The following is a 24,483-nucleotide window of genomic DNA, read 5'->3' as shown; positions in this document are numbered from 1 at the left end:
GTTAGAGATGGAGCAGTAATCAGTGAAGACAGAAGGGTTGAGGGTAGGTGAAGAGGAGTGATAGTACCAGTTTTGAAGGGGAGAGGGAACTGTTGCCATTGTCAGAAGCATGGGGGTGGAAAGGGATCGAGGGCACAGGAGGTGGGTCTCATCGATGAGATGAGCTTGGAGAGGGCAAGATACTGAAGGGGGCAGCAGAGAGAGAGGACTTCAGGGCTGGAGGCTAAGGTCTAGGGGCCAGAGAAGGGGAGGATGAAGTGAAGGCAGCTGCTTCTAAAGTCTTATTGACAAACAAGTCAAAGAGCTCCTCACATTTGGTGCTTGAGATGATGGTGGAGAGAGCTGAGCAGAGGGGTTTACAAAATCATTTAGTTGCAGAAAAAGCAGCCTGGGGTTATCCTTGCTCTCCAGAATGATCCTGGTGGTTTTGGCTGAGGAGAGTGAAGCACCACAGTACTTGACGTGGTCAAGCCAGATCTGTTAGTGGATGGTTAGACAGGTGTGTGCCAGGTGTGCTCAAGTTTATGCTCCAGATTTGAGGGAGTGGAGATGGGGCTGTACAACGGGAATGGAAGGGGTGGGAGGTACTGATATTTTTGCTGCGACGAAGGGCACCAGGGATCGCGGTGAGAGGCTGATTAAGCAGATCAGAAGTACAGTGGACCCCTGGCGGGTGGAGGGCCAGAGGCAAGGGATTTGTGAATTTGAGGGCGAGGTGGTAGGGTCCTGGGATGTTTTTTGCACAGGTGGATGTTAAAAGTCATGGGATTATAGAAAGGATGGGAGATATGGGTAGTGAGAGATGAGGCAATATCAAAGGTAGCCTTGTTGGAGTTTGAGGCCATGGAATATAAACTGAAAGGGGGCAAGGGTATGTGTAGGAGACTTTGTAAAGGATGATGTTGAGGGAGGACAGGAGTGTGGTGAATTCAGAGGAAAATGGCTGTGGGAGTTTAGGTGAAGATTGAAGACATTGAGGAATCGCTTGATATAGAGGTGTAAGGAAGAGAGAAAGGAGGATATCTCGGGGCAGGTCACTGTATGATGAGCATTTAAAAAAAAAGGGTGTGATGAATGGAAGAAGGTTGGATGCTTGGAGGATCAGAAGTTACCAGGGTAGGGAAAGGGATCAAGTTGTGAATTGATATTGTGCCTTATCACATCTTCAGGACATCCCAAAGCATTTCATATCCAATGATTTACTTTTGAAGCATAATCACTGTCGTTATCTAGGCAAACCAATTTGTGCACAGCAAGATCCCACAAACAGCAAATGCAGTGAACGGCTAGTTAATTTTTTTTGTGGTGGTGATTGACGAAGGATTGTTGGCCAGAACACCAGGTGAACCCCCTGCTCTTTGAATAGTTGAATAGTGCCATGGGATCTTTTATGCCCACTCCTGCTCCAAATCACTATTTAGTGACCTGGTTAGAAAATGAGTGCGTGTGGATGTTGGGTAAGGACAGGATAGGCTCGGCTGTCGCATTCACTGTTTAGGCTTTCACATAAAGAATGGCTAATTGAGTGAGGTATTCGAAGGTTGCCAGTGCCCATGAAACTGTTGCCCAGTTACAATCAACACCTTCAGGAATGGAGGCGGGGAAATAAGATTAATACTGTGTCCCATGTACAGCTTCATGATGGCGTTATTCAGAGTTCACACCAAAAATAACCATCTCTATAGTTCAGTGGTTTCAGTCTGATGTATCGGAGATTGACTTTCCCACAATTGTTGCTTTTGGTACATTGACGTTTTCAATGAATGATGGATGGAATTTTTTTTAATTGTAGTCTTACCTGACAGTCAGTGACAAAGCAAGAGATGCTGCTGCTGTCCTCGTATCCAAGTAAGTGTATTGTATTACTCATTTTTTAGTTGGCGCTTTTAAATGCATGAAAATTTTCCATTTTGGATTTCATAGAGTCTGTATACATGTGAATACAATAAACACAGTAGAAGAAAATCTTTTGCCTCAGTGTTTGTAGATAACAGTTTCATTTTGTGAAAATTAAGTATGTAGTAATGGGGAAGTAGATTACTTGTCTCTATCTGGAGCCACCAAATAAAAACTCATCAAGCTGAGAAAAAGACCTCATTACCTTCTGAGAATCGGGCTAGATCAGTTGCCTTCCCACTGTCTGCAATGGTTTGACACGAGCCTCTGACATTGAGAAATGATTCCTGATGCAATTTAAAACAAAAAGTGTATGTGGCTTTCTGCTACTTTGCCACCCTCCAAAGCATATTGATCCAGGCCACCTGTGACATTCCACTTGTCACAAAGCATTGATGTCCAGAATTCTCCTGACTTTTTTTTGTAAAGGGCCTTCAGTGACAGCCCTAACTAGGCAGTACTTGGGATAATAGGCTGGGCAGTCCTGGTGACCATTTCTCTCAATGTTCAAGTCCTGCGCATGTCCCGATGATGTGGGTGCTGTGTCCACACCAAGATGCAAGGGAACTCGAATTGCAACTAAGAAGCCTGGTATTGGGGCATTTAAATTTATGGAATACATTGGAGGATTTAAATTTGTTCCTCATTTGGTTTCCTGTGATGGCTGTGTGCAATGTGACACTTATCTCCTACCTCTTAAGTTACATCCTAATTTAGGTCAACTTCTAGGCCCTTCTCACAGGAAACAGAATAATGTAAAATATGGAGACCAACTTGGTTGTATTAGAAATAAAATCACCCCAGTGGCATTTAATTTTCAGTGATCATATGTTTGTAATTCACAATATAACAATTTTGCAACAATTTTTAAAAGATATATTATCTTTCAGTGCAGATCTGTGGTATAAGATAAAATATGAGCTGAAACAATATAGGAAGCACAGCATATCGGAGGTGATGGTGTAACATATGTACTGATGAAATGTGCCACACAGTGGTAGGCTGTGGAATTGTAGCTGTAATTTTTTCCCTCTCATTTGCGCCAAGTTTGTAGCTCTGGCTAAGTAAAGGGTGTCAACCTGCTGTACTCCTGAGCACCACCTAGTGTTCTGTTACAGAGCAGCATCTGCAAGAGCATGGAAACAGATTGTTTGTCTGCAAGGGGGTGGTGTGTGGCACAAGGGGCCTGAAGGAGAAGGAAGAAAAGTAAATTATATATTTATTTTCTTAGTTGACACGTTAGTGTGCAATGTAACAGAATTGACATTAGATTGTTGATGTTAGTCCTTAATTTTTCTCGTCATTCAGTGAGTAAGCTGGAATGTTCTGGTCAAATCCTATCACAGCACCTTGAGCCCAACAACTGGTTTTCACAGTCTGAAGATAGTGTCGCAGGAGATAGAATTTCACCAAACTTATTCATTTCTCTTTTCCATAAAGCTGAAGGATTGCAAAATACTAGCATGAGTGAGTTTACCATCTCAGTTCTGATGTTACGTTGCAGGTTACTGGAAGTATATGGATTCTTCGAACGTTTTGCATTCAGAAACTAATGACACGGTGCAAGCTCATTTCTTAACCCTCATCTTCGTATTGTAATATTCAGAGGTTTAAAGATTATGACTTTTTTTCCCTTGGAAAATTGTTTAGTGCTCCTTGATGGTTTTGTGAAGATGTTTTTACATAAATGGGGTGTTGTTGTTTCTGTTTGGGGAAAATGACCGCTGTGTGCCAAGCTCTCCCTTTTGCCTTTGGTATTGATTGACAGTCTTTATAGGTGCAGTGAGCTTCATGGTGCGGACTGGCTCCCCACATTTACTTTCCTGGAATAGGAAGTCTTACCCTGATGGCATATTGTAGAGACGCATTTTTGTTTAGGAGAACCACAAGTCTGCAGTCAACTGTACTCCTATAATTAATGAAATGGACTTATATTCATCCCTGAATATCCTCTTCTATTGACAGTACCACTCATCTCTAGTTTAAAAACAGTTGAATTTCGTGATGTGGAGATGCCGGTGATGGACTGGGGTGGACAAATGTAAGGAGTCTTACAACACCAGGTTATAGTCCAACAGCTTTATTTGAAATCACAAGCTTTCGGAGGCTTCCTCCTTCGTCAGGTGACTGGGATTCCATAAAGGTACAGCATATATAGTCAGAGAACAATGCCTGGTGATTACAGATAATCTTTCCAACTGCCCGTTATCAAGGCAATCAAAGGAGTTGAATAGTGTTCAGACAGAGAAACATTGCATACAAGACTACTGAATACACAAACGGTCAGAACACAAAGACAGAGACAGAGAGAGAGAGAAACATCCGAAAGGCAGAGAAAGAGAGAGAATGACCAGTTGTATTAAAAACAGATAACTTTTTTTCGCTGGTGGGGTTACATGGGGCGTGACATGAACCCAAGATCCCGGTTGAGGCCGTCCTCATGGGTGCGGAACGTGGCTATCAATTTCTGCTTGATGATTTTGCGTTGTCGCGTGTCTCGAAGGCCGCCTTGGAGAACGCTTACCCGAAGATCGGAGGCTTCCTTGGACTACTCCTCAGAATCGGTTTCATTCTTGGACACACGAATCTCCATCAAAGACGGGCACCTCAGCACCTCACTCTACCGCAAGCCCACGGACAACCACACGATGCTCCACTTTTCCAGCTTCCACCCAAACCACGTCAAAGAGGACATCCCCTATGGACAGGCCCTGCGAATACACAGGATTTGCTCAGACGAGGAGGAACGCCTCCACTACTCGCCTTCAAACAGCCACCTAACCTCAAACAGACCATTGTTCGCAGCAAATTACCCAGCTTTCAGGAGAACAGCGTCCATGACACCACACAACCTCTGCAAGACATGCCAGATCATCGACACAGATACCACCATCACACGAAAGGACACCACCCACCAGGTACATGGTTCATACTCCTGTGACTCGGCCAACGTTGTCTACCTCATACATCGCAGGAAAGGATGCCCCGGAGCATGGTACATCGGCGAGACCATGCAGACACTGCGACAACGGATGAGTGGACACCACGCAACAATCGCCAGGCAGGAGGGTTCCCTCCCAGTCGGGGAACACTTCAGCAGTCAAGGACATTCAGCCTCCGATCTTTGGGTAAGCGTTCTCCAAGGCGGCCTTCGAGACACACGACAACGCAAAATCGTCAAGCAGAAATTGATAGCCACGTTCCGCACCCATGAGGACGGCCTCAACCGGGATCTTGGGTTCATGTCACGCTACATGTAATCCCACCAGCGAAAAAAAGTTATCTGTTTTTAATACAACTGGTCGTTCTCTCTCTTTCTCTGCCTTTCGGATGTTTCTCTCTCTCTCTCTCTCTCTCTCTCTCTCTCTGTCTTTGTGTTCTGACCGTTTGTGTATTCAGTAGTCTTGTATGTAATGCTTCTCTGTCTGAACACTATTCAACTCCTTTGATTGCCTTGATAACGGGCAGTTGGAAAGATTATCTGTAATCACCAGGCATTATTCTCTGACTATATATGCTGTGCCTTTATGGAATCCCACACTCACCTGATGAAGGAGGAAGCCTCCGAAAGCTTGTGATTTCAAATAAAGCTGTTGGATTATAACCTGGTGTTGTAAGATTCCTTAGAATTTCATGATGAGCAAGTCTAAATTTTGACAGATAGATGAAGCTTAAACATTTTATATCAACTAAACAGGAGCAAGACACAAAAGTAAGGACAACAAAACCTGGAGGGAGGTTTGTGTATTTCTGAGGCACAGGATTTATATTTACATGTAGGTTGTTTGTCCATGTTTTATTCTGGGTCTTCTGCTCTTTCATGCATTAGGGAGTTCCTGTTGAAAAGAAAATCAGAAAAGCTGAAAAAACCAGAAAATGTTGGAAGCGCTCACAGGTCCATCAGCATCTAAAAAGATAAGTTGAAGTTTTGGGTGTAGTTCCTTTGTCAGAACTCTGTTGTGAGTGCAACGAGGTGTCTACACCTGAGTTCTGGTGAAGGGTCTGCACTTGCAAGCTAACCTTTCTTATCTCTCTCGGATGCTGATGGACCTCCTGTGCACTTGTCGCCATAAATCAGCTTCCAGGATAAAATACATTTTTTTCCTGTTGCTGGAAAACAACATTATACTGTGCTGTAGAAGATAGCTGAAAAATAGATGCGTTTGATTTAAAAATAAATAGCAAAGACTTTAGTTTATATTTTTGGAGGTCGTTTTGTTTTCTTGGAGGCACTTACCATAACATTTTTATATAATTGTATGTAAAGATGCTTTGAATTTTCATCAAGGCAGGCTAGAAACTCTTTTTATAGAATTGCTTAATTTTTAAATAGTATTGGTTTCTAAAAATGGGAAAAAGCCTCAAGACCATTGTGGGTAACTGCTTCAACAGTCCAGACTGTTGTTTCTTTGAATTGTGAGAACATTGCATTTTTTTCTGTGTGCATTAGTGTGCAGTTAATTTACAAAGCCATTGTAGAATAAGACTCCAAATAACGTAAATCAGTGCAGTGTCATTGTGCAGGTTGAGTGTTTCCTTTGGATCCTGGAATTCTTTAATTCACACTGAGATGTCTGAAAAATGTCTGATGATCTCTGGGATGCTGATTATTGTATTGAGCATTCTCTCTTTATGTCTCTGTTGATGCTGATGTTGTTCCCAATCTGCTTCTGTTGAATACGTATGCTTCCTTGTGGCTGGCAGCTAATATCCATATTGATAGTATGGGGAGGGGAATTTTAACCCCCAGGAGGGGTGGGGGTTTAATTCTTAAAAATGTGAAACCCGACTACAACCAGCCGTGAATGCGCCTACTTCTGATTTAACTTGGGCGGGCGACTAACCTGCTCTCGAGAGGCGTGTCAATAATTTTAATATGTTAATAAGGCTGCGAGACTCAACTTTTAGCGTCAATTTACATTTAATGACTGTTGATCGGGTTTCCCAGGGCTCGGGATACCCTGCAGCTAAACGGAGGCGAGAACTGACGGATCCAGCAGGTAAGTGCTTTTCCAGCACTGCTTGTGGGCCAATAGGAGCAGGAGTGTTTCCCCCTGGCCCCCCAAGCTAACCTGCCGTAATCTGCCTCCCTCCCCCTATCCCCAGACCCCCTCCCCACGATCTGCTTACCCCTTCCTCGGGCAGTCCCTGGACCCCTTCAGTGGGTGCGAAGTGCTTTGTGGCAGTCTTTGATATTTAGTCTGCACTGGTCAAGTCACAATTGCAATCAGTTGTAATTTTAGTCGTAGTTTTGGCCATGTGCAGTAATAAATTTTTAGCACCTTCTGGTGGGGGAATAACTTTAACAACATTACCAAGTTTGGCAGCAGGAAAGAAAATGTAATAATCATATTTTCCTTTCATTAAAAAATGGATATTTATCAATTAACATGTCAACATAATTAGTATGGTATCCCCATTCCATCTTTTGCACATTTAGTTATATATGTTGTGGTAATTAGCCTTCAGGTAATGACAAATGAGTCGAGTAAAATTGTGCTGTGTGAAATTAACATACAGGCATGTTAAAATGCTCTTATAAAATCAACACCCACTTCTGTGGGATTTGACCTCTTTTGGTTAAGACAGTTTGAGTTGAATTGTGTACAGGTTTTAGAACTATTTTTCTGCCTCGCAACTGGTGGTAATGCAAACAGTATATATTGCACAACTTAAGATGCCTTGTTGTTGAACTAGTACTTATCATTCATTCACTTTTAAATAGGGAATTTTGCCATTAGACCTTCTAAAGGATATGACTCATACTTTTATAATGTTGAGGTTGCAGTTTCGCTGGAAAAATAATAGTGCTTTGGTAGTAGATCTAAAATAGTAGACCTTTGGTCTTGTTTGTAATTTTTTTACTATATTTTTATTCTACTACTAGAAATACAGTTGAGCCTAAGTCAGCGAGCGTACCTGTACTATGAGCACACTATGTTACACATTCTTTAAATAGTGAATTCTTGATGTCAGCTACAATGGAAGAGGAGCAGAGTAGAGGCCAGCTATTCCTGATAGAGAAGAAAACTTTCTGTCCGATCTCTTAGTCCAGGTTTTAGCATATGGGAGGTCATTTCTCCTTCAATCTAACACAGACAACATGTCCTGTTTGCATCAATTACCAAATTGACCTTGAATACTTAACCTGTACATATGCTTGTTATATAAAGGTGGAATATTGCTTGTGTAACTGCTGTCACCTGTTGTGGAGACTTGCACTCCTTTGTCGTCTTGACACAGTACGGCAAAAGGACTAGATGTCACTCTCTTAGGATTTCTTATCAGTTCGTTCTTGAAGTGTAACTAAAGATTCAACTAATTAAATACAAATTCTTGGTTTTAGAAATATTAATTTAGTGTTTTCTGTTTATTCTGAACAGGTTTGTAACTCGCCCAGATGTTAAAGAGAAAAGATTGCCAGATTTCTTGGATTGGGCGCTGACCTCATTATCTAAAGCCAGTCAGACAATGGAAGGCATGGTTGTGATAGATGGCATGCTTCAAGCTCTGGTAAATACTTAAATCACATAGGTCACCTTTTTAGTTAAGATAACTCTTTAAATACTGAATGATTAAGGATATTCTTTATTGTTACATTGTAAAATATTGCAAAGCTTGAGTCAAGCGATAATAAGAAATCAAGTACCCTTTTGTCTTCCTTTCCAGTTTGAAAATATTTTTTCCTCTGTCCTCTCTCCCTCTTTTGGTCTCCAAACACCATTCAGTGACCAGTAGAACCAGTGACCAGGTGACCCCCTGGGCCCTTCTTGAGCAACTGGTCATCAGGAGGTGTGCAAAAGTGGCACGGATTGATTCTTCCTCTTTATTTATTTTCTTCCTCACTGATGGTTTATCTGAGTTTTGGAATGTGTCAAATGAGGAATATTAATGTAGTTTGGTATCATTGCCTCCGAGTTAGAAAGTTGTTGACTTGACCACGTAATCCAGTTGCAGTTAAAGACACAGTGGCACTATTCGAAGAGAACCAAGGAGTTCTCCAACATTCCTCCCTCAACCACCGCCACCAATAACAGATTAACTGGTAGCAAATGATTCAGAAGTTGTATGTTACACATTATAAAATGGCTTCACCTTACACAGCAAGTCGAGACCTGAATCTGCTTTTGTAAATAGACATGAGACTATAGCCCATCTGTGACAAACTTAGTGGCTGTTCACATTTCATGTTGCACACTGATGTTGTGCAGCCCTATTTTTGATAAACAGACAACTATGACATGTATTTTATAAATTGTTTGATTCTCTTTAAATTTTTATACTTTAATGTTACTTGAAAAATAATGCTCAACACTGTAGGGTATGATTCACTTATGTTGTGTGTGACACAAATACCTTAATTTCAGATAATCTAGAATGCATGACAACTATTTGCCCTGTGAGTACAAAGTGAAGTGGCAGTTATGCAAGTGGTGCCTCAGGGAATCTGCTGCCAAAATACAGGAAGCAAGCTATTGTGTTACAACTCAACATTAACCAGAAATATTGAAATCTGTTCCGTATGCTGCATTGTCAAAGGTATTGAGGCAGAAATTGCTCGCGAAGTAACGGAGAGCTCAACAGCGTTCTCCGTTGCTTGTGGCAAAATGGAGGAGCAAGTTCCGGTTTTCGCACATGCGCAGTGAAACGCGGAAATCTGGAACTTGCTCCTTGTGGCATTATGACCGCTTCAAATTAAAGGGACACCACACGCTGCAATCAATGAAATCATTGAAAAAGTGCAAATTTGCTTACCTCCCCAGCTGAAAATTAACTAATTACACCACCAAACAGGTACGCTTAAAAATACAGGTCTAGATTAAGTTTTAACAGTGCAGTAAGTCTTAATAACTGCTAAACAGCTAAACATTAACTTTTAAATATGTGGAGTCTCATATTACTCCTTATTTTAATTGTTTTAGGTTATTAAAAAAAATTATATTAAAAATTAATTTTCTTTTTATGTTCCCTTCTGTCTGTTTTATTTAATTCAATTATTTCTTACCCTCTTTTTCCGCTATCTATAACTGTTTTTACATGTGATTGAAAATGTTGTACCTTTCACTTCTTGGTTTAAGACTCCAAGCCAGCAGAGACAGCGAACGCAGCGTGTCAGAAATGCTGCTATCTAATTGGTTGGTTGAGGGGAGAGATTGATCCTCTCGCTTCTCCCAGGGTCCTAGCTTCGCCTGAACTGACGCTGGGCTTTTTGCTTCCTATTAGAGGAAGTGCCCAAAGAAAAGACTGCGGTAAGTTTGTGGGTTAGTATAAATCCATGGAGAAGTGAGGAGTGTTAGTTTGCTGCTCTGAGCGATTTCTACTGCAATAGCTCAACGCTGACTGGAAAGTAATTGCGTCTCCAGGGACTTCTTGTTTAGCTATTGGAGATTACTTTAACGGAGGTTTTTCTTTCTCTACATTCCTTTTCTTACTCCATAACTCTTTTAGGGTGTAGTATTTTTTTGCTGGACTAGTGGGCCACAGGAAAATTTTACATGAAGCAGGCGGAGTTATTGTAAATCATCTTTAACGGAAAATGTATTCATTATACTTCACAGTCCTGTTTCCATAGGGAAAATTGGGAATGTAACGTACATACATCACACCCACAATAATTGTCATCCAAATTACTCACACACTGGTGTAATTTACCTGGTGTTTTATGGTGTAAATTGGTCATGATTTGAATTCTTTCTTTATGCTGCATCGATCTTGACAAGAATCCTTTTGTAAATTGGTCGCTTGTACAGTAATTACTTTTATTTGTGTTGTGATAATAGATACATATTTATGTTAGAATTTATGTTAGACTTTAGTATGGAACTTGCAGCAGGAACAGATAACCTGTGGTTGGATGAGTCAGGAGCCTAGATTTTCTGATTGATTTTAACCCATTTATTTTGAACAGCAGGTGTTAATATAATGGCAATCAGAAAATCTAGGCTGAAGAATTAACTTCATCACGTATCATTAGGAAGATGGATTTATAATGTGTTTTGCTAAATTATGGAGTGAGACTAATCCTCAGTTTACAACTTTGTAATCTGTGATTTATTTGAGAAAACGTGGGAAACTTCTGTACTCAGTTGCTCCTGATGTGACCCTGGATAATGGATTCAGAATTAAATTTACGGTACAAACAAGAGAGGAAACAATTTGTGGAGTTTTGTCCTCTTATCCTATTTGCTATATATCTGACCTATTTTGTGTTACCTCTTGCCTCTAGCTATCGGGGCATGCTTTTCCCTGGATTTTTCTCCTTTTTGTCCTGAAAGTAACGTCTCATGTCTAAGTAAGGTTCCACAGGTTCAGGTAGCCGTCTGGTACCTCGCTCAAGAGGCCCTTCTTCATGCAAGAGCCTAGATGGTGAGTGTTGGCAGGCTGATGGCCCTAGGCCTTTGTCATCCATGACCTTCTTGTGGAGGATTGCATTGACACCCTGGCTCTGACTGAAACTTGGCTCACTGGTGGTGATACCTAGCCCGTTACCAAAGTCTCCCCACCTGGCTATACTTTGCAACACCTGTCCTGCCCAAACTGCTGCTGTGGTGGCATCTCCGTTCTTATCAAGTCACACCTTTGTCCCCCTACTCCTCTGGTACATTCTCCTTCTTCGAACACCTCAACCTGTTCCTCTCCTCAATCCTCTCCTTTAAAACCCTTATTATGTACTGTTCGCACTCCTGCCCCACCCTGAGTTTCTCCCTGAGATATCCTCCCTCAACCTCTGTACCATGTGACTCCTCATCCTGGGTGATTTCAGAGAGCTCCCATTGCCCTTCTCTGAATGTTACTACCCTTCTGTCCTTCCTAAACTAGCCCTCCATATAATTCTCCTACCCATATTCATAGCCAGCCCCATAACCTCATTATCTCCCATGGTCTTTATACTATGGTCTTAATCGCTGACAAGGCTATTTCTGACCACTTTCTAGTATCCAGTGTTGCCCACTCTAGTTGCACGTATTCCAGGAGGTTTCCTTACGTGACCTTCCGATTCCCACTTCCCACGCCAATTGGAAAGCAAACAGACTCTTTGTTACATGATTGGATGATTCTTGACTGTTAGTTAAACAGCCTTTTGTTTTGATCTCCAATGTTTTAATAACTAATAACTGAAAGTGTTCAAAGAAAATGAGAAAAAACACACACTTTTTAATGCTCCTATGATTTTTGTCCTTTTTGCTTGCAGCAGTGTCTTCGAGATTAATCTTCAATTCCAGGAGTCTGCAGGACAATCCTGGAGGGTTGGCAATCCTACTTGTATCCCTCACCAACTACATCTCCCAACCCCTTCCAAAAGAGTGACTTAAACACTGATAAATTACTCTTTACACACTAAAGTGCTGAGTCTGAGTCATTTGAAAATCAAGTACAGGTACCAGTGAACTAACAGGACCATTGTATATCACCTTAATTAAGCTCTTCTGTTCACTTAGCAGGAAAGTACTTGACCAGCAAAGTATCTTTTCTGAGTACTGCAGTAGCAAATGTTGCTGTTGTAGGAGTTTTACTGTTTTACAACAAAATCTTATTTCCACCTCTGCAACATTGCCCACCACCACCCAACCTTAGCACTTAATTGCTGATACCGTTATCTATGCTTTTGTCACTTCCAGATTCAATTACTTGAATGCCCTTTTTGTTGGAATCCCATCCTTCATCATAAGTAAATTCTAGCTTTTACAAAACTTGGCTGCCCACACCCTGTCCAACATTAAGTCCTGCTCACCTGTCACCCCAGTTGTTGTTGACCTACATTGGCTTCCTATCCTCCAACACATTGAATTTGAAATCCTTATCCTCGTCAACACATCCCTTATGGCCTCGACACCTCTATCTCTGCAATTTCCTTATAACCTCTCCAGCATCCTCTGGTCCTCCGACTCTGGCAGTGTGTACATTCTCCGCCTCCCTTTACTCTACTGTTAGTGCGAGACCCATCAGCTGCCTCTGGCCTGCTTCCTAAACCTCTCCTCTCCACTTCATTAATCATCTTTAATAGTCTTCTCAAAGCCTCCTTTTCAACCAAGTTTTCAGTCTCTCCTGCTAATCTCACCCATCATAGATCGATGTTCATTCTCTTATCTGCGTCCATTTCTGGAGCACCTTGAGATGTTTTTACATCACGTTGTGGTCTCTTTTTTTTGCCTCTGTCAGGCGATTGCCTGATTGGAGAGGGGAAGGTATTATTGGTGCACGTGGCTTCACCATGCCTGAATGGGGCAGGAATGATGGTCCAGATGGTCTTTTCTCGTCCTTTTTATATGGTGAAATATTTGTAGATGTCCATGCTTGATACCTGTGGAGTTTTTATGACTGAAGTTTTTTTGCATGGTAACACTACCTTCTTAACTCTAAGGGCTACTCTTTTTCAGAGTCTGTTTATGCCTAGTTTTAAATTTACTAATCTAGTATTTTTCTGTTTTGACCCCCTTCCCCTTGAGTCAGCTTACTACCATACATTTTTCCCCCAGCTAGGAAGGAAACATTTGAACTACAGAATTTTCCACAGATTCCACCAGTAGGAGGTGTGGCTGATGTTGAATGAATTGGATTGTGTATACTTATATTGAAGTGCAGTGCTTTTGGACTGGTAGCCCATGCAGTAGTTAAGTAAGTGTGTGCAAAATGTGTGACTGTTCATCTCCCAACTTTCTGGCATATTGCGTGCTGTAGCACTTATACTACTCGTTTATCTTATCAATCAGTCATTCTGCATTTGTTTTTGTTTGGAGTCGGGTTGATTTCCTTGTCCAGTAGCTGTGTTTATCCAAAAGAATTTGCTTGTAGTAAGCTTTGGAAAATTAAATCATGACTACTATTATTTAAAACTCGTCATTTAAATAAACAAATTATAGACAGTCTTTATTCATGTGCATCAGTCAGCTGCTAATTACTATAAATCTTCATTATTGCTGTTGCTAGTTGTCTAAGGTGCTTGACATTACAGATGAATTATGGAAGGCAGAAGTTATCCGTGCCACTTTTGTTGGTGGAAGTTTTTTTTCCATACAAGGTGAACCAACCTGAGTATATATTCCGATGTGGATCCCGCTATCTATTCTATCGCGACTACAGGCAATAAAATCTGAAGTATGAGATTCACCTTTGTGCTTATTTTTATGTGCCTTAAATGTAGAGAAATGATTGTATATCTTTATTGCTTGTTGAATTTTTATCACAATAACAATTTAAGGTAAAGGAGAGTGTCTTACACACTGGATTAGATAAATAAGTCACATACAATAAACACTTAAAGGGGAAATAACTTTTGGGATAAATACTATGGTAAGCAATTACCACTAGATTTGTCCCAGGTACTATTTTTTTCTTTTAACTAGTAATTCTATAATTCTATTTATTCCTACCAGCCTTGGGAGCTTGTTGGTAATCTTTAACTGGGTCACCCCATTCCTTTTGTGTTATACATGGTAAATTGGGAGACTGAATATCCTGGTTTGAATATGATCAGGTGTTATATTAATGTAGTCTTAAGGATCACATTTCATTGTGATGTTTAAATCCAGCATCAAATAAAGGAAATCAACCTGTGTCAAATGACATTGCTCTGTTAGCTCTGTTAACTATAAAGGAAATAACCTTTTTATTGTTAAAAGATGAACTAATATTTCTAATTGAAATCCGTGCCAAAATGTTAATACATAATTTTATTGTATGTTTGTGATATACATTCTTGTTAAATATTTATATAATATATTCATATATTTTAGTCCTAAAGTGCATAATGTAAGTTATTGATTTATGAAGAACAGTGGTACTTGTGCACTGCATTTTTTTTACAAAACAGGTGTATAGCCTTGGGTTTTGTTTCCCTAATCCATACCTGTAATTATGTGTGTAGCTGCAGCTTACAAATACCTATTATGCTGAACTATTTACCTGGGTGGGGTTAACTTCTCAGTTCGTTTCAACTTCTGCTAATAATTTTCTTCACAGATATTTTTGCGTTTGTTTGTAAGGATACTTATTAAGATTACATTCAACCTTGGCAGTGAGAGTTAGCTATCATTTAAAAGTGAGCTGATGGAGAATTTTACGAATATTCTGCCTTCCTTGTGAAGCCGGACTTGATGCTTGATGGCTCAGCTGGTTTATCCAGTGAGTAGTTGAGTTATACAAGATTGCAATTTTGAATATGTGGTCTATGTTACATAGCTGATCTTAGGCAGGGCATAGGGAGAAGGCTATCATTGGTCTCAGCATTCCTGGCTTAGAGAGAGTTAAGTTGGCTGTGGTTGTTGCTACTGATCACCATCAAGTAACCCCTGCTGAAAGTGTATGTGCATAGTCACTAGGCGATGACAAGGTCAGACTTGAATATGATGACGCCTGTGGTCAAATAATCTGTCAACACTCAATATCTAGGCTCACAAATTAAGAATGGCCACTTGGGCAAGCTACATTAAGTTGTCCAGAGCCTGTAGAGCCATATCCTGGTTAAGAGTCAGCCGTTCAAAGAGGAGGAGAGGGGAGAAAATTGGTGGGAAAAATGAGCGAGAAAAGATTACTGGATCTTACCTCCCAACTCTTCATGTTGCATCATTTGTTGTTTCTGGAACCTTCACGTGGCATTTATTTGATTATGACGTGCAAAATGCCTTATTTCAAAGTAGCCCATAATAAGGAGGGTGGAATCTATTATGTAAGGTCACTTTTTTAAAATGCAGTTGGACAAGTGGCAAGCCTAGCCTAGCCTCTAATTTTAAAATCATGAAGGTGACCAAAACAAAAGGGATATTTAAGTAACAGTGTCTATAACCAGCCATATCTTTATGATGCTTCAGTAACTAAGAAATGGACAGGCTTTTTAAGGAACTATTGAGATGATATTAAGAAACACTCATAAAGAAATGCACATGGTTCTCGTGGCCTCTTTTTAAGTTTCACTGTTGCTAAGTAATCATAGAATCATAGAAAATTTATGGCACAGAAGGAGGCCATTTGGCCCATCCTGTCAGCGCTGGCCGAAAATGAGCCACCCAGCTAATCCCACTTTCCAGCACTTGGTCCGTAGCCTTGTAGGTCACAGCACTTCAGGTGCACATCCAGGTACTTTTTAAATGAGTTGAGGGTTTCTGCTTCTACCACCCTTTCAGGCAGTGAGTTCCAGACCCCTACCACCCTCTGGGTGAAAAAAAAAATTCCTCAGCTCCCCTTCAGTCCTTCTACCAATCACTTTAAATCTATACCCCCTGGTTATTGACCTCTCTGCAAAGGGAAATAGGTCCTTTCTATCCACTCTATCTAGGCCCCTCATAATTTTGTACACCTCAATTAAATCACCCCTCAGCCTCCTCTCTTCCAAAGAGAACAACCCCAGCCTATCCAATCTTTCCTCATAGCTAAATTCTCCAATCCTGGTAACATCCTCGTAAATCTCCTCTGTATCCTCTCTCGTGCAATTACATCCTTCCTGTAATGTGGTGACCAGAGCTGTACACAGTACTCAAGCTGTGGCTAACCAGTGTTTTATACAGTTCCAGCATAACCTCCCTGCTGTTAGATTATGTGCCTCAGCTAATAAAGGAAAGTATTCCATCTGCCTTCTTAACCACCTTATCTACCTCTTCTGCTACCTTCAGGGATCTGTGGACAGATGTGCACTCCAAGGTCCCTCATTTCCTCTATATCTTTCAATATCCTCCCATTTATTGTGTACTCCCTTGCCTTTTTTGCCCGCCCCAAATGCATTACCTCACACTGCTTTGGATTGAATTCCATTTGCCACTTTTCTGCCCATTTGACCAGTGCATTGATATCTTCCTGCAGCCTACAGCTTTCCTCCTCACTATCAACCACACGGCCAATTTTTGTATCATCTGCAAACTTCTTATTCATGCCCCCTACATTTGAGTCCAAATCATTAATATATAGCACAAAAAGCAAGGGACCTAGTACTGAGCCCTGCGGAACCCCACTGGAAACAGCCTTCCGGTCACAAAAACACCTGTCGACCATTACCCTTCCTGCCACTGAGACAATTTTGGATCCAACTTGCCATTCTCCCTTGGATCCCATGGGCTTGTACTTTTTTGATCAGTAAACCTCCATCTATTTGGTCTGTGTGCCTTAAAGTTAGAAGAATTTCCTAATGATACTGGAAATTTAGTATTAATATGTGGCTTGGTGTAGTGTACTTCTGTCAGCTTGACTCATTGTTAGCATTTTCTTCTCTGAGCCAAAAGGCTGCGGGTCCAAGTCCCATTTAAGAACATAATCTAGGCTGATGCTTCATTGCAGTATTGAGGAAGTGCTGCATTGTTGGAGGTGCAGTCTTTTGGATGAGATTTAAATTGAAGTCCTGACTGCCTGTTCAGGTGGATATAAAAGAAAATCCTATGGCACTATTTGAAGAAAAACAGGGGAGCTTTCCTGTTGTGCCAACTAACACCACAAAAAATAGATGAACTAGTTATTTGTCTCATTGCTGTTTGTTGGACTTTTTGGTGTGCAAATTGGCTGCCACTTTTGCCTACAAAACAACTGTGACTATACTTCAAAAATACTGAATTGGCTGTGAAGTACTTTGGAATATCCTGAGGACATAAAAGGTGTTACATAAATAAGCTTTTTTCTTTCTTTGGATACAGTAGGGTCAGTTTTAGTTTGAAATTTCATTCCCATAGGTGCACATGAGCCTAGATTTACCAATCAAAGTTATTTTAAATGGGTTATCGCTGGTGCTATATTAACACCAATCGTAAAACTCAAGCTTTACAGTTGTCAGAGAGAGGAGACTTCGCGTTTTAGTTAGGATTGGATTCAGATCCAGATATCAGAAGTTAAGTGACTACCTTATAACTCATATTGCCATCCTATCCTATGCTGCCTGTCATTTCCCTGAATTTTTGCAACTTTGTTAAGTAATGCCATGCGATCTTGTGCTGTTACTGATGCTCAGCCAGGATTTAAGTTCGTGTCAGGCAGTGTATTTTTTGCAGTTGCAGCTCTTAGCTTCCTGAATTCATGTGCCCAGGATGGAACACTGCAGTACTCTTTGCATATCTGTGTTCTTCCAGTGGCCTAGTTATTGTCTGAGCCTCCTTCTTATACTGTTACAAATGTCTTCCTTCAGAGTCCTGATATGAGCAACGTTTGCATTGTGAATTTATTTGTGATGGGAAATTTTCAGTATCTTCCAAGAGGTTTAAAACTGAAAAACATATTATTTTTCTGTGCATCTGTCACTGTCCATCAGTAGTTTTCGTATGTGACAATGGGAAATATCAGTGTCCATGCAATGTTGGTTATAACTTCCAATTTCCTAACCTTCCATATGTTGCTCACCTTTTGCATTGCATTCACTCCATGCACAATTATTACTTTGATGTCCTTTGTAGTGGTGATAGAATATGGGTCTAAGAAATAATCCACTGTCCCAATATACTGCTTAGTCCTCTTCAATGGGCCTTTCTTAGTTGGTTGATTTTAAATTCTTGATCAAAATAAGTGGTTATGTATTGTAAAAAATATATCGCAAAAGTAATGTCATGAGTTGTTTGGAAGTGATTATCTAATTATATTGGGTGAAGTGATGATACAGATTTTGGGAGGGGGCAAAGATTGGGGAGTGATGGCATGACAAGAGCATGTCTATTTCTTTTTGTCAGTCTTTTTATGGCGATGGAAGAGAAATTGTTGACTACACTTTCTATTGATCTCCTTCAAATTGTAATTCAAATAGCAACAACAAGGAGAAAGTTTACCTCCTAATTGTCTTTTGATGGTTGTCAAGCCGAAGATTTTTTTTTGAAGAGAAACCCTCATAATTGTTGCTTTTCTTCGACACACTGAATGCTGGTGCTGAGATACTTCAAAAGGTCCAGTGGTCTAAGGGTGCACTTGTCACGATCATGAGTAATATAAAAGACCCAAAAGACAATATTAAGCAAAATAGCTCCCTTATCTCCTATTTGTGGATTGATTCCTTTTTAATTAGCAGATCTAAATGAGGATGTAACTATACAAATTTATTTTAAAATATTCTCTTTTGTTTACTCACAGGCTCAACTGTTCAAACATGGAAAAAGAGATGACTTTTTACCCTTTGGTATGACAATATACTTTATACTTCATATATTTTATTTTAATCCAATTGGGATTTCACTTTTTGCTAAAATGAGCGAGGTAATTTTGTGGAGGGTTTATACAAAATGAAATTTATTTTACAGTTGGTCTGTATTGCAGTTTGTGATGTAAGGTTGGGTTACATTGGGGTACAGAAGTGATCTTGAGTAAAAAATAACGCACTCAGCTTTCAGCTTTGGGCATTGAGTCAATTCTCTGTTTCTTGGTTCAGGAGGGTATGGGAGGGGATGCGAATGTGGAAGAGGTTATAGAGGTGGGTTGGGGAGAGGCGATCAAGTGATTTGAAGATGTGGATTTTACATTGGGAAATAGGGAGACACACAGTTCCACCAAGGAACTGCCCCAATAGCTTACGGGTGATTGGGAACCAAGCTCATCCAAAGAGGAAGTGGAGGAACATACTGATAAATTGCTGGAAGGTTGTTTGCTGGACTACCCTTTTGATGGTATTTTAAAGAAATGTCAGCAGAATTTGTGGACAATTTCCAAAATGGGCATTTCAAAAGCACTTGTCAGGCCATGATAAAACTTTCTACAACAGCTCTTCCATGGCACCACATAGGGTTTCTGAACCCCATACCCTAAAACTGTTCTCTACTCCTAGGTGGGTTTTACTCCAAGGGACTCTTACCTCAGCTCCTCACCTAGTCTCTCGGCGGTGATTCACTGGTTCTCACTCACAGGCAACCCGATAGGTGATCATCCACAGCTGTTCAAGTTGAAAGGCATATTACCCTCTTCCTTTGAGTACAACCCAAGATTTTGTGGAATAATCCGATACCCTCATGATGTCGACGTTGTTCACCAAAATCGAAAAATTTTTAAAATTGGGCACAGTTGAAAGTGTTTGAGCAAGAGAGAGAATAGGCTTCTGCTCCAGCTATCCCATAGTTTCCAAAAACACATTTGCTGAAGTAGTTCATGCCTTGGATTTGGTGGGGGGTGGGAGCAAATGCTAAATGTAGTCCTGAAACTGGGCTTTGTACTTAATTGTGAAAAGCCTGAGCCTCAATCCACAGAACATCTAAAGTTCTTTGAAGGAGAGGGAGGAGGTAGTTCAAACTAACCAGCAGAAAGTTTTTCTAGCTTTAAACCAGGTTACTGTCTCCACAATCTGATTTCTCTTCTTCAAGAGGAATCATGATGCCAGTGAAAAGGTTTCTGTGGTATTTGGCCTGATAACATCCTAGTTGTTCTCCATGCCTACCTATTTATGAAGTTTCTTCAGTTGAACCTGCTGAGGCAGTGATCCCTCCTTGAGCACACGTCTCTTCGCGAGTGAGGATGAACAAGGTCTGGGCTCTCGATCTCACACTGTGGTCACAAGGGAGGAATATTTTGCAGGTCCTCCCTTATCTCAGCCTCCCCCACAATTGATGTCGGTAACAAGGTGATGGCCTTAGCACAAATGGATGATGGATCAGTCTCCTCAACTGTCTAGGATTGAAAGTTGTAGAACATTTCTGGACCCTAATACGGGGCAAATTAGTATGCATATGAATGGACACTATCTCAGTAGTCCCCCAAACCAATAAGCAGGGAGTGCTTACTCATCCTCAGTCTGTTAGGATGTGATCCAGTTGACCCGCTGATGCCTGATTAATAAGGTAATGCTTTAGGCTCAACTCTCAGTTGGGTTATACAGTGCAGCAGCAGACACTTTCATTTGTTTTATGTTTCACCCTCATGAGTTGGTGTTTCACCTGGAGTGGTTCAAGAAATAATCAGAATTTGGAGGTGACTGTTTACACTCTTTGGATAACCACCAACTCTAGTGTATCTGTTCAAGGACAGAGGCTGCATCATTAGCTCAGGAACTGGATAGTCTTTTTTTTTCTCTGAAAACAAAAATTTCTTTACATGTTTTCTCAGTTTCTTCTGATCCCTTGAGTGCGTATTTAGGTTTGTATTGGGGTTATTTTGGTCATGACCTTTGGTTTGTCAGAGGTTTACCTGTTGGTGTTCTGCTTCATGCAAGCTATTGGATATTGAGCCCTAATAAGCTATCCCTTATTTCCAATTGGGACCTTAATTTAGTTCTTCATAAATTAATGTACACACCATTTGACCATCTTTTTGTGACTTTGAATTTCTTACGTGGAAATGTACGTGGTTGTTAGCTTCAGTTTAATTCTGACCGGTAGTCCTTTGGACTCTCCTGGAGCTCCTATCAAAAGTTGCTTCTCTATTTGATTTGAGCCAAGAAATTGTTGTCCCATTGTTTTATCCAATATGAAATTTGGCTAATATGACAAATTGAGTTTGATATTCAAATAGCATTTCCTTTTTTATTTAAGTTAAACCAGCTTCATTTATTACAGACTCTGGAAAATTTGCATTGTAGTGTGTGTTTGAATAAATGTTAAAGATCTGTTTCTCCTCTAGCTCCCACAGTATTGAAGTGCCTTGATGAGCGCAACATTCCTGAGTGCAACCACACTATTCTTCGCAAACTAGGCATAAAACTTATTCAAAGGTTGGGCCTTACATTTCTGAAGCCAAAGGTTGCCAAATGGAGGTAAATGCAAACTATGAAACTAGGTTCTTGAATCAAAAGTGGGGTGCTCGAACTGCGTAGCAGATTGATATATCAATGTGTTGTGCCATTGAATGGTTAGAAAAGGGTATTTGCTCTTGATTCCTCACGTATGTTCTTTATTTTGATCCGCACATTAGGAATAGCACTAAGCAAGAGTGAGTCAACCCCAGCTTTTCTTTACAGTATCCAAATTTTGAGTACAAAATACAAATTTCTAATCAAATGTTAAAACATTTTTAGTCCTCGAATTTCTACTTTTATATTGAATGTTGATTGTCTGGCCAAGGAGAAAAGATTGAAGTTGGAGACAAGAAAATTAGAACTTTATTTGTTGAGGGGGAGGGAGTTTAAACAAAACTGTTTGTGCACAATCCCAGCTCTTAATCAGTTTTTTGTTTGGATAGTCACATGTTCTTTTTACCTCAGTGCAAAATGTTTTTCATTTTTAGATATCAGCGTGGGAGCAGGTCTTTGGCTCTTAACTTACAAATGGCAGGTCAAGGTCAAGCCACTAACAACATCTCATCTATACAGAACATGGAATTAAAAACAGAGGATGATAATGATGACGATGATGACTATGATATCCCTGGAGAGATAGAGAATGTAATAGGTGTGTTTGTAAAGAGTAAAACATGTTATCATGTGCAAATTGTTTATGGACTACCACAACCAGGTATTTTAGACAGACCAATTTGGCTTAGGCTTTTTGAATAAATGAACAATACTTAATTAAACAGATTGTAGTAGCATTTGTTTTTCTGTATTAATTACTTTTGTTAACCTATAAACTTCTGAAATGGGGGGATTGAGATAAGAATTGTCAGATGGACAATAAGTTTTTACCATAAGGGTCCATTCAGAACTCGGCTCTTTAGGGCAGTGAGTAGCTGAGCCATACACACCGAGAATCCCAGGCTCAGTACCCAACCTGTACTGAGTTAGCTGATCTCAGCGGAAATAGATGTAGGGATGCTACAATTTGCCTCAGGGCCCTTGGGTAAGGAAAGGTAAATTGGGCAGAGATCCCATCCCTGATGGCTGAACAACACCCTTTGCTAGAAGTGTGTGTGTGTTAATATTGGGTGAGAACATGATTGAGCTTTGCTATATTGCCCACTAGTTGAACAGCCTGCTGGCAGTCACTGTCCAGGCTCACTCCCAAAGGAATGTTACTTGTGAGGTATCAGAAGTCCATGTGGAACTATATCTAAGGAGGCAGCATTTTCAAGAGAATGGGGAGAATTTGGTAGAAAAATTGAAAGGCTTTTTTGTGTGAATTTTGTGCTTATTAAGGTGAGGTGTGTAAGTGCTGGGTATTGGAACACTACTTCAGGCACTCATTGACAGAATCAAGCTCTGCATGGCTAGGTATAGCACAGTTAGATAAAGAGTAAAGCTCTCTGTACACTTATCCAATAATGTCTCATCCTAAACCTCAGAAAAGTTCTCACAACTGCTCCACTGACAATTTTTGAATTCTGAGACCAGCCATCCTACCATCTTTGAGTGAGATTGCCAATTCAGTTGCCCACAAGGAACTGGACTGTGACTGCCCAAAGTCATTTTGCAGAAGACAGTCAGTGGACACATGATTCTTTTATCTCATGTCAAAGCTGGATTTGACCTGACATCTCACAGGTGAAAGATCAGTGTCTTACCTATTGCTGCATCCAGTGTTCTCAGACATTTTTTTTAAAACAAAAATAAATTACATTTGATGAAATTCTTTCTATTTTTGCCAAATTTTTAATTTGCAGAGACTTTGAAATAATTTCAAGTAGGAACCAATAGCATTCATCTATTTCATTGTACAGTAAGTTGTTTCCATGTGCTGGTTGCTACTTTTTGTTTTTTTGGTGAGGGTGATGGTTGGTGCTGTGTTTTGTATATTTCCGCAAATAAGTGAGATAGAAGGGGAAAGTAGCAGGAGTGGCTCAACAATGCAGTTCATTTATTTGTGTCTGAAGTATAAACTATAATACTCTGTGCCAAGGATATGCATTCATTTTTGCCCCTCTTACATCTTGCAAGAACATGTGAAATAATCTCTCATGTATCGCATATATGGAATGAAAATTATATACCATTGATGATGTGCTCAGTCACAGTGCAGAAGAAATGCTCTTTCCCAACCTGCTGTATTTAATGACGCTCTTGGTTAGAAAGGTTTTTGAATGTGTTCTTTTAGAGGGGAAGTACCTTCTTTCAATAAGCAGCCTTTTTCTCCTTTATTTGTTGTATAGACTTTTTGAATGGTGGGTTTTAATCTTGTGGAGTTGATGTATGTCTGTTTTTGTTAATTGCTTCCCCCACCTTTTCCTCTCTTGACGATGTTAATGCCTGGTAGCTGATGACTTCCAGCACTTTTGGGTGTTTGAATGTTGTGTAATTTAACCACGGAGGGTATCACAGCCATGCCTGTTCTTGTCCTCTAACGTTCACTCAAGTACACTTTCCAGCAGGGGTTATTGGATACTGATGAGTAGCATGATAGCAGTCTGATTTTCTTCTACTAGCAGGGATACTGGGGCCAATTGCAGCACCCCTACTGCCAAATGAGTTATGTCAGCACATACCAGGATCAAACCTGGTACTTTCTGGTCTGATTTTTTTCAGTTACGTGCCGCCTTTACCAGCGGAGCCATTGGAGAAACTGGAGTTCTGTCTTTCATAATTTGTACGTTCAGTATATTTATATGTTTCCTACGAGTGCGAGGTGCATCATTTACTTAACAGAAGCAGTCATATTTATAAAACTTCTTTAATGCTTAACATCTTTACTGACATAGAAAGGTTAAATTCACCTGTAACATTTTTATACTGATTCTCTGACCAGCATTACCTTTGAGTGTAACTCCACATAGGAATGCAGGATTGGTGAATAGGCACTGTAAACTTTTACATTGAAAAAGGGTGCTTTTACTTGAATATTT

At 40.3% G+C, this 24,483-nt stretch overlaps 1 protein-coding gene across 1 annotated transcript in view; it reads left to right on the top strand.

The window, feature by feature from the left end:
- Window positions 1–24,483, top strand: part of tbcd (tubulin folding cofactor D) — a 259,910-nt gene that overhangs the window by 16,581 nt on the left and 218,846 nt on the right. The window contains exons 6-10 of the mRNA XM_068004296.1: window positions 1,793–1,848; window positions 8,280–8,409; window positions 18,925–18,970; window positions 21,394–21,526; window positions 21,997–22,160. Of these exons, the coding sequence (XP_067860397.1) occupies window positions 1,793–1,848; window positions 8,280–8,409; window positions 18,925–18,970; window positions 21,394–21,526; window positions 21,997–22,160 (529 nt within the window). The remainder of the gene's footprint in view (window positions 1–1,792; window positions 1,849–8,279; window positions 8,410–18,924; window positions 18,971–21,393; window positions 21,527–21,996; window positions 22,161–24,483) is intronic.

This window comes from Heptranchias perlo, chromosome 23 (genome assembly GCF_035084215.1).
Source record: "Heptranchias perlo isolate sHepPer1 chromosome 23, sHepPer1.hap1, whole genome shotgun sequence".
In the NCBI taxonomy this organism is placed as follows: Eukaryota; Metazoa; Chordata; class Chondrichthyes; order Hexanchiformes; family Hexanchidae; genus Heptranchias; species Heptranchias perlo.
The sequence above is the reverse complement of the archived record's forward strand: the minus strand, read 5'-3'. Positions and strand labels throughout refer to the sequence as shown.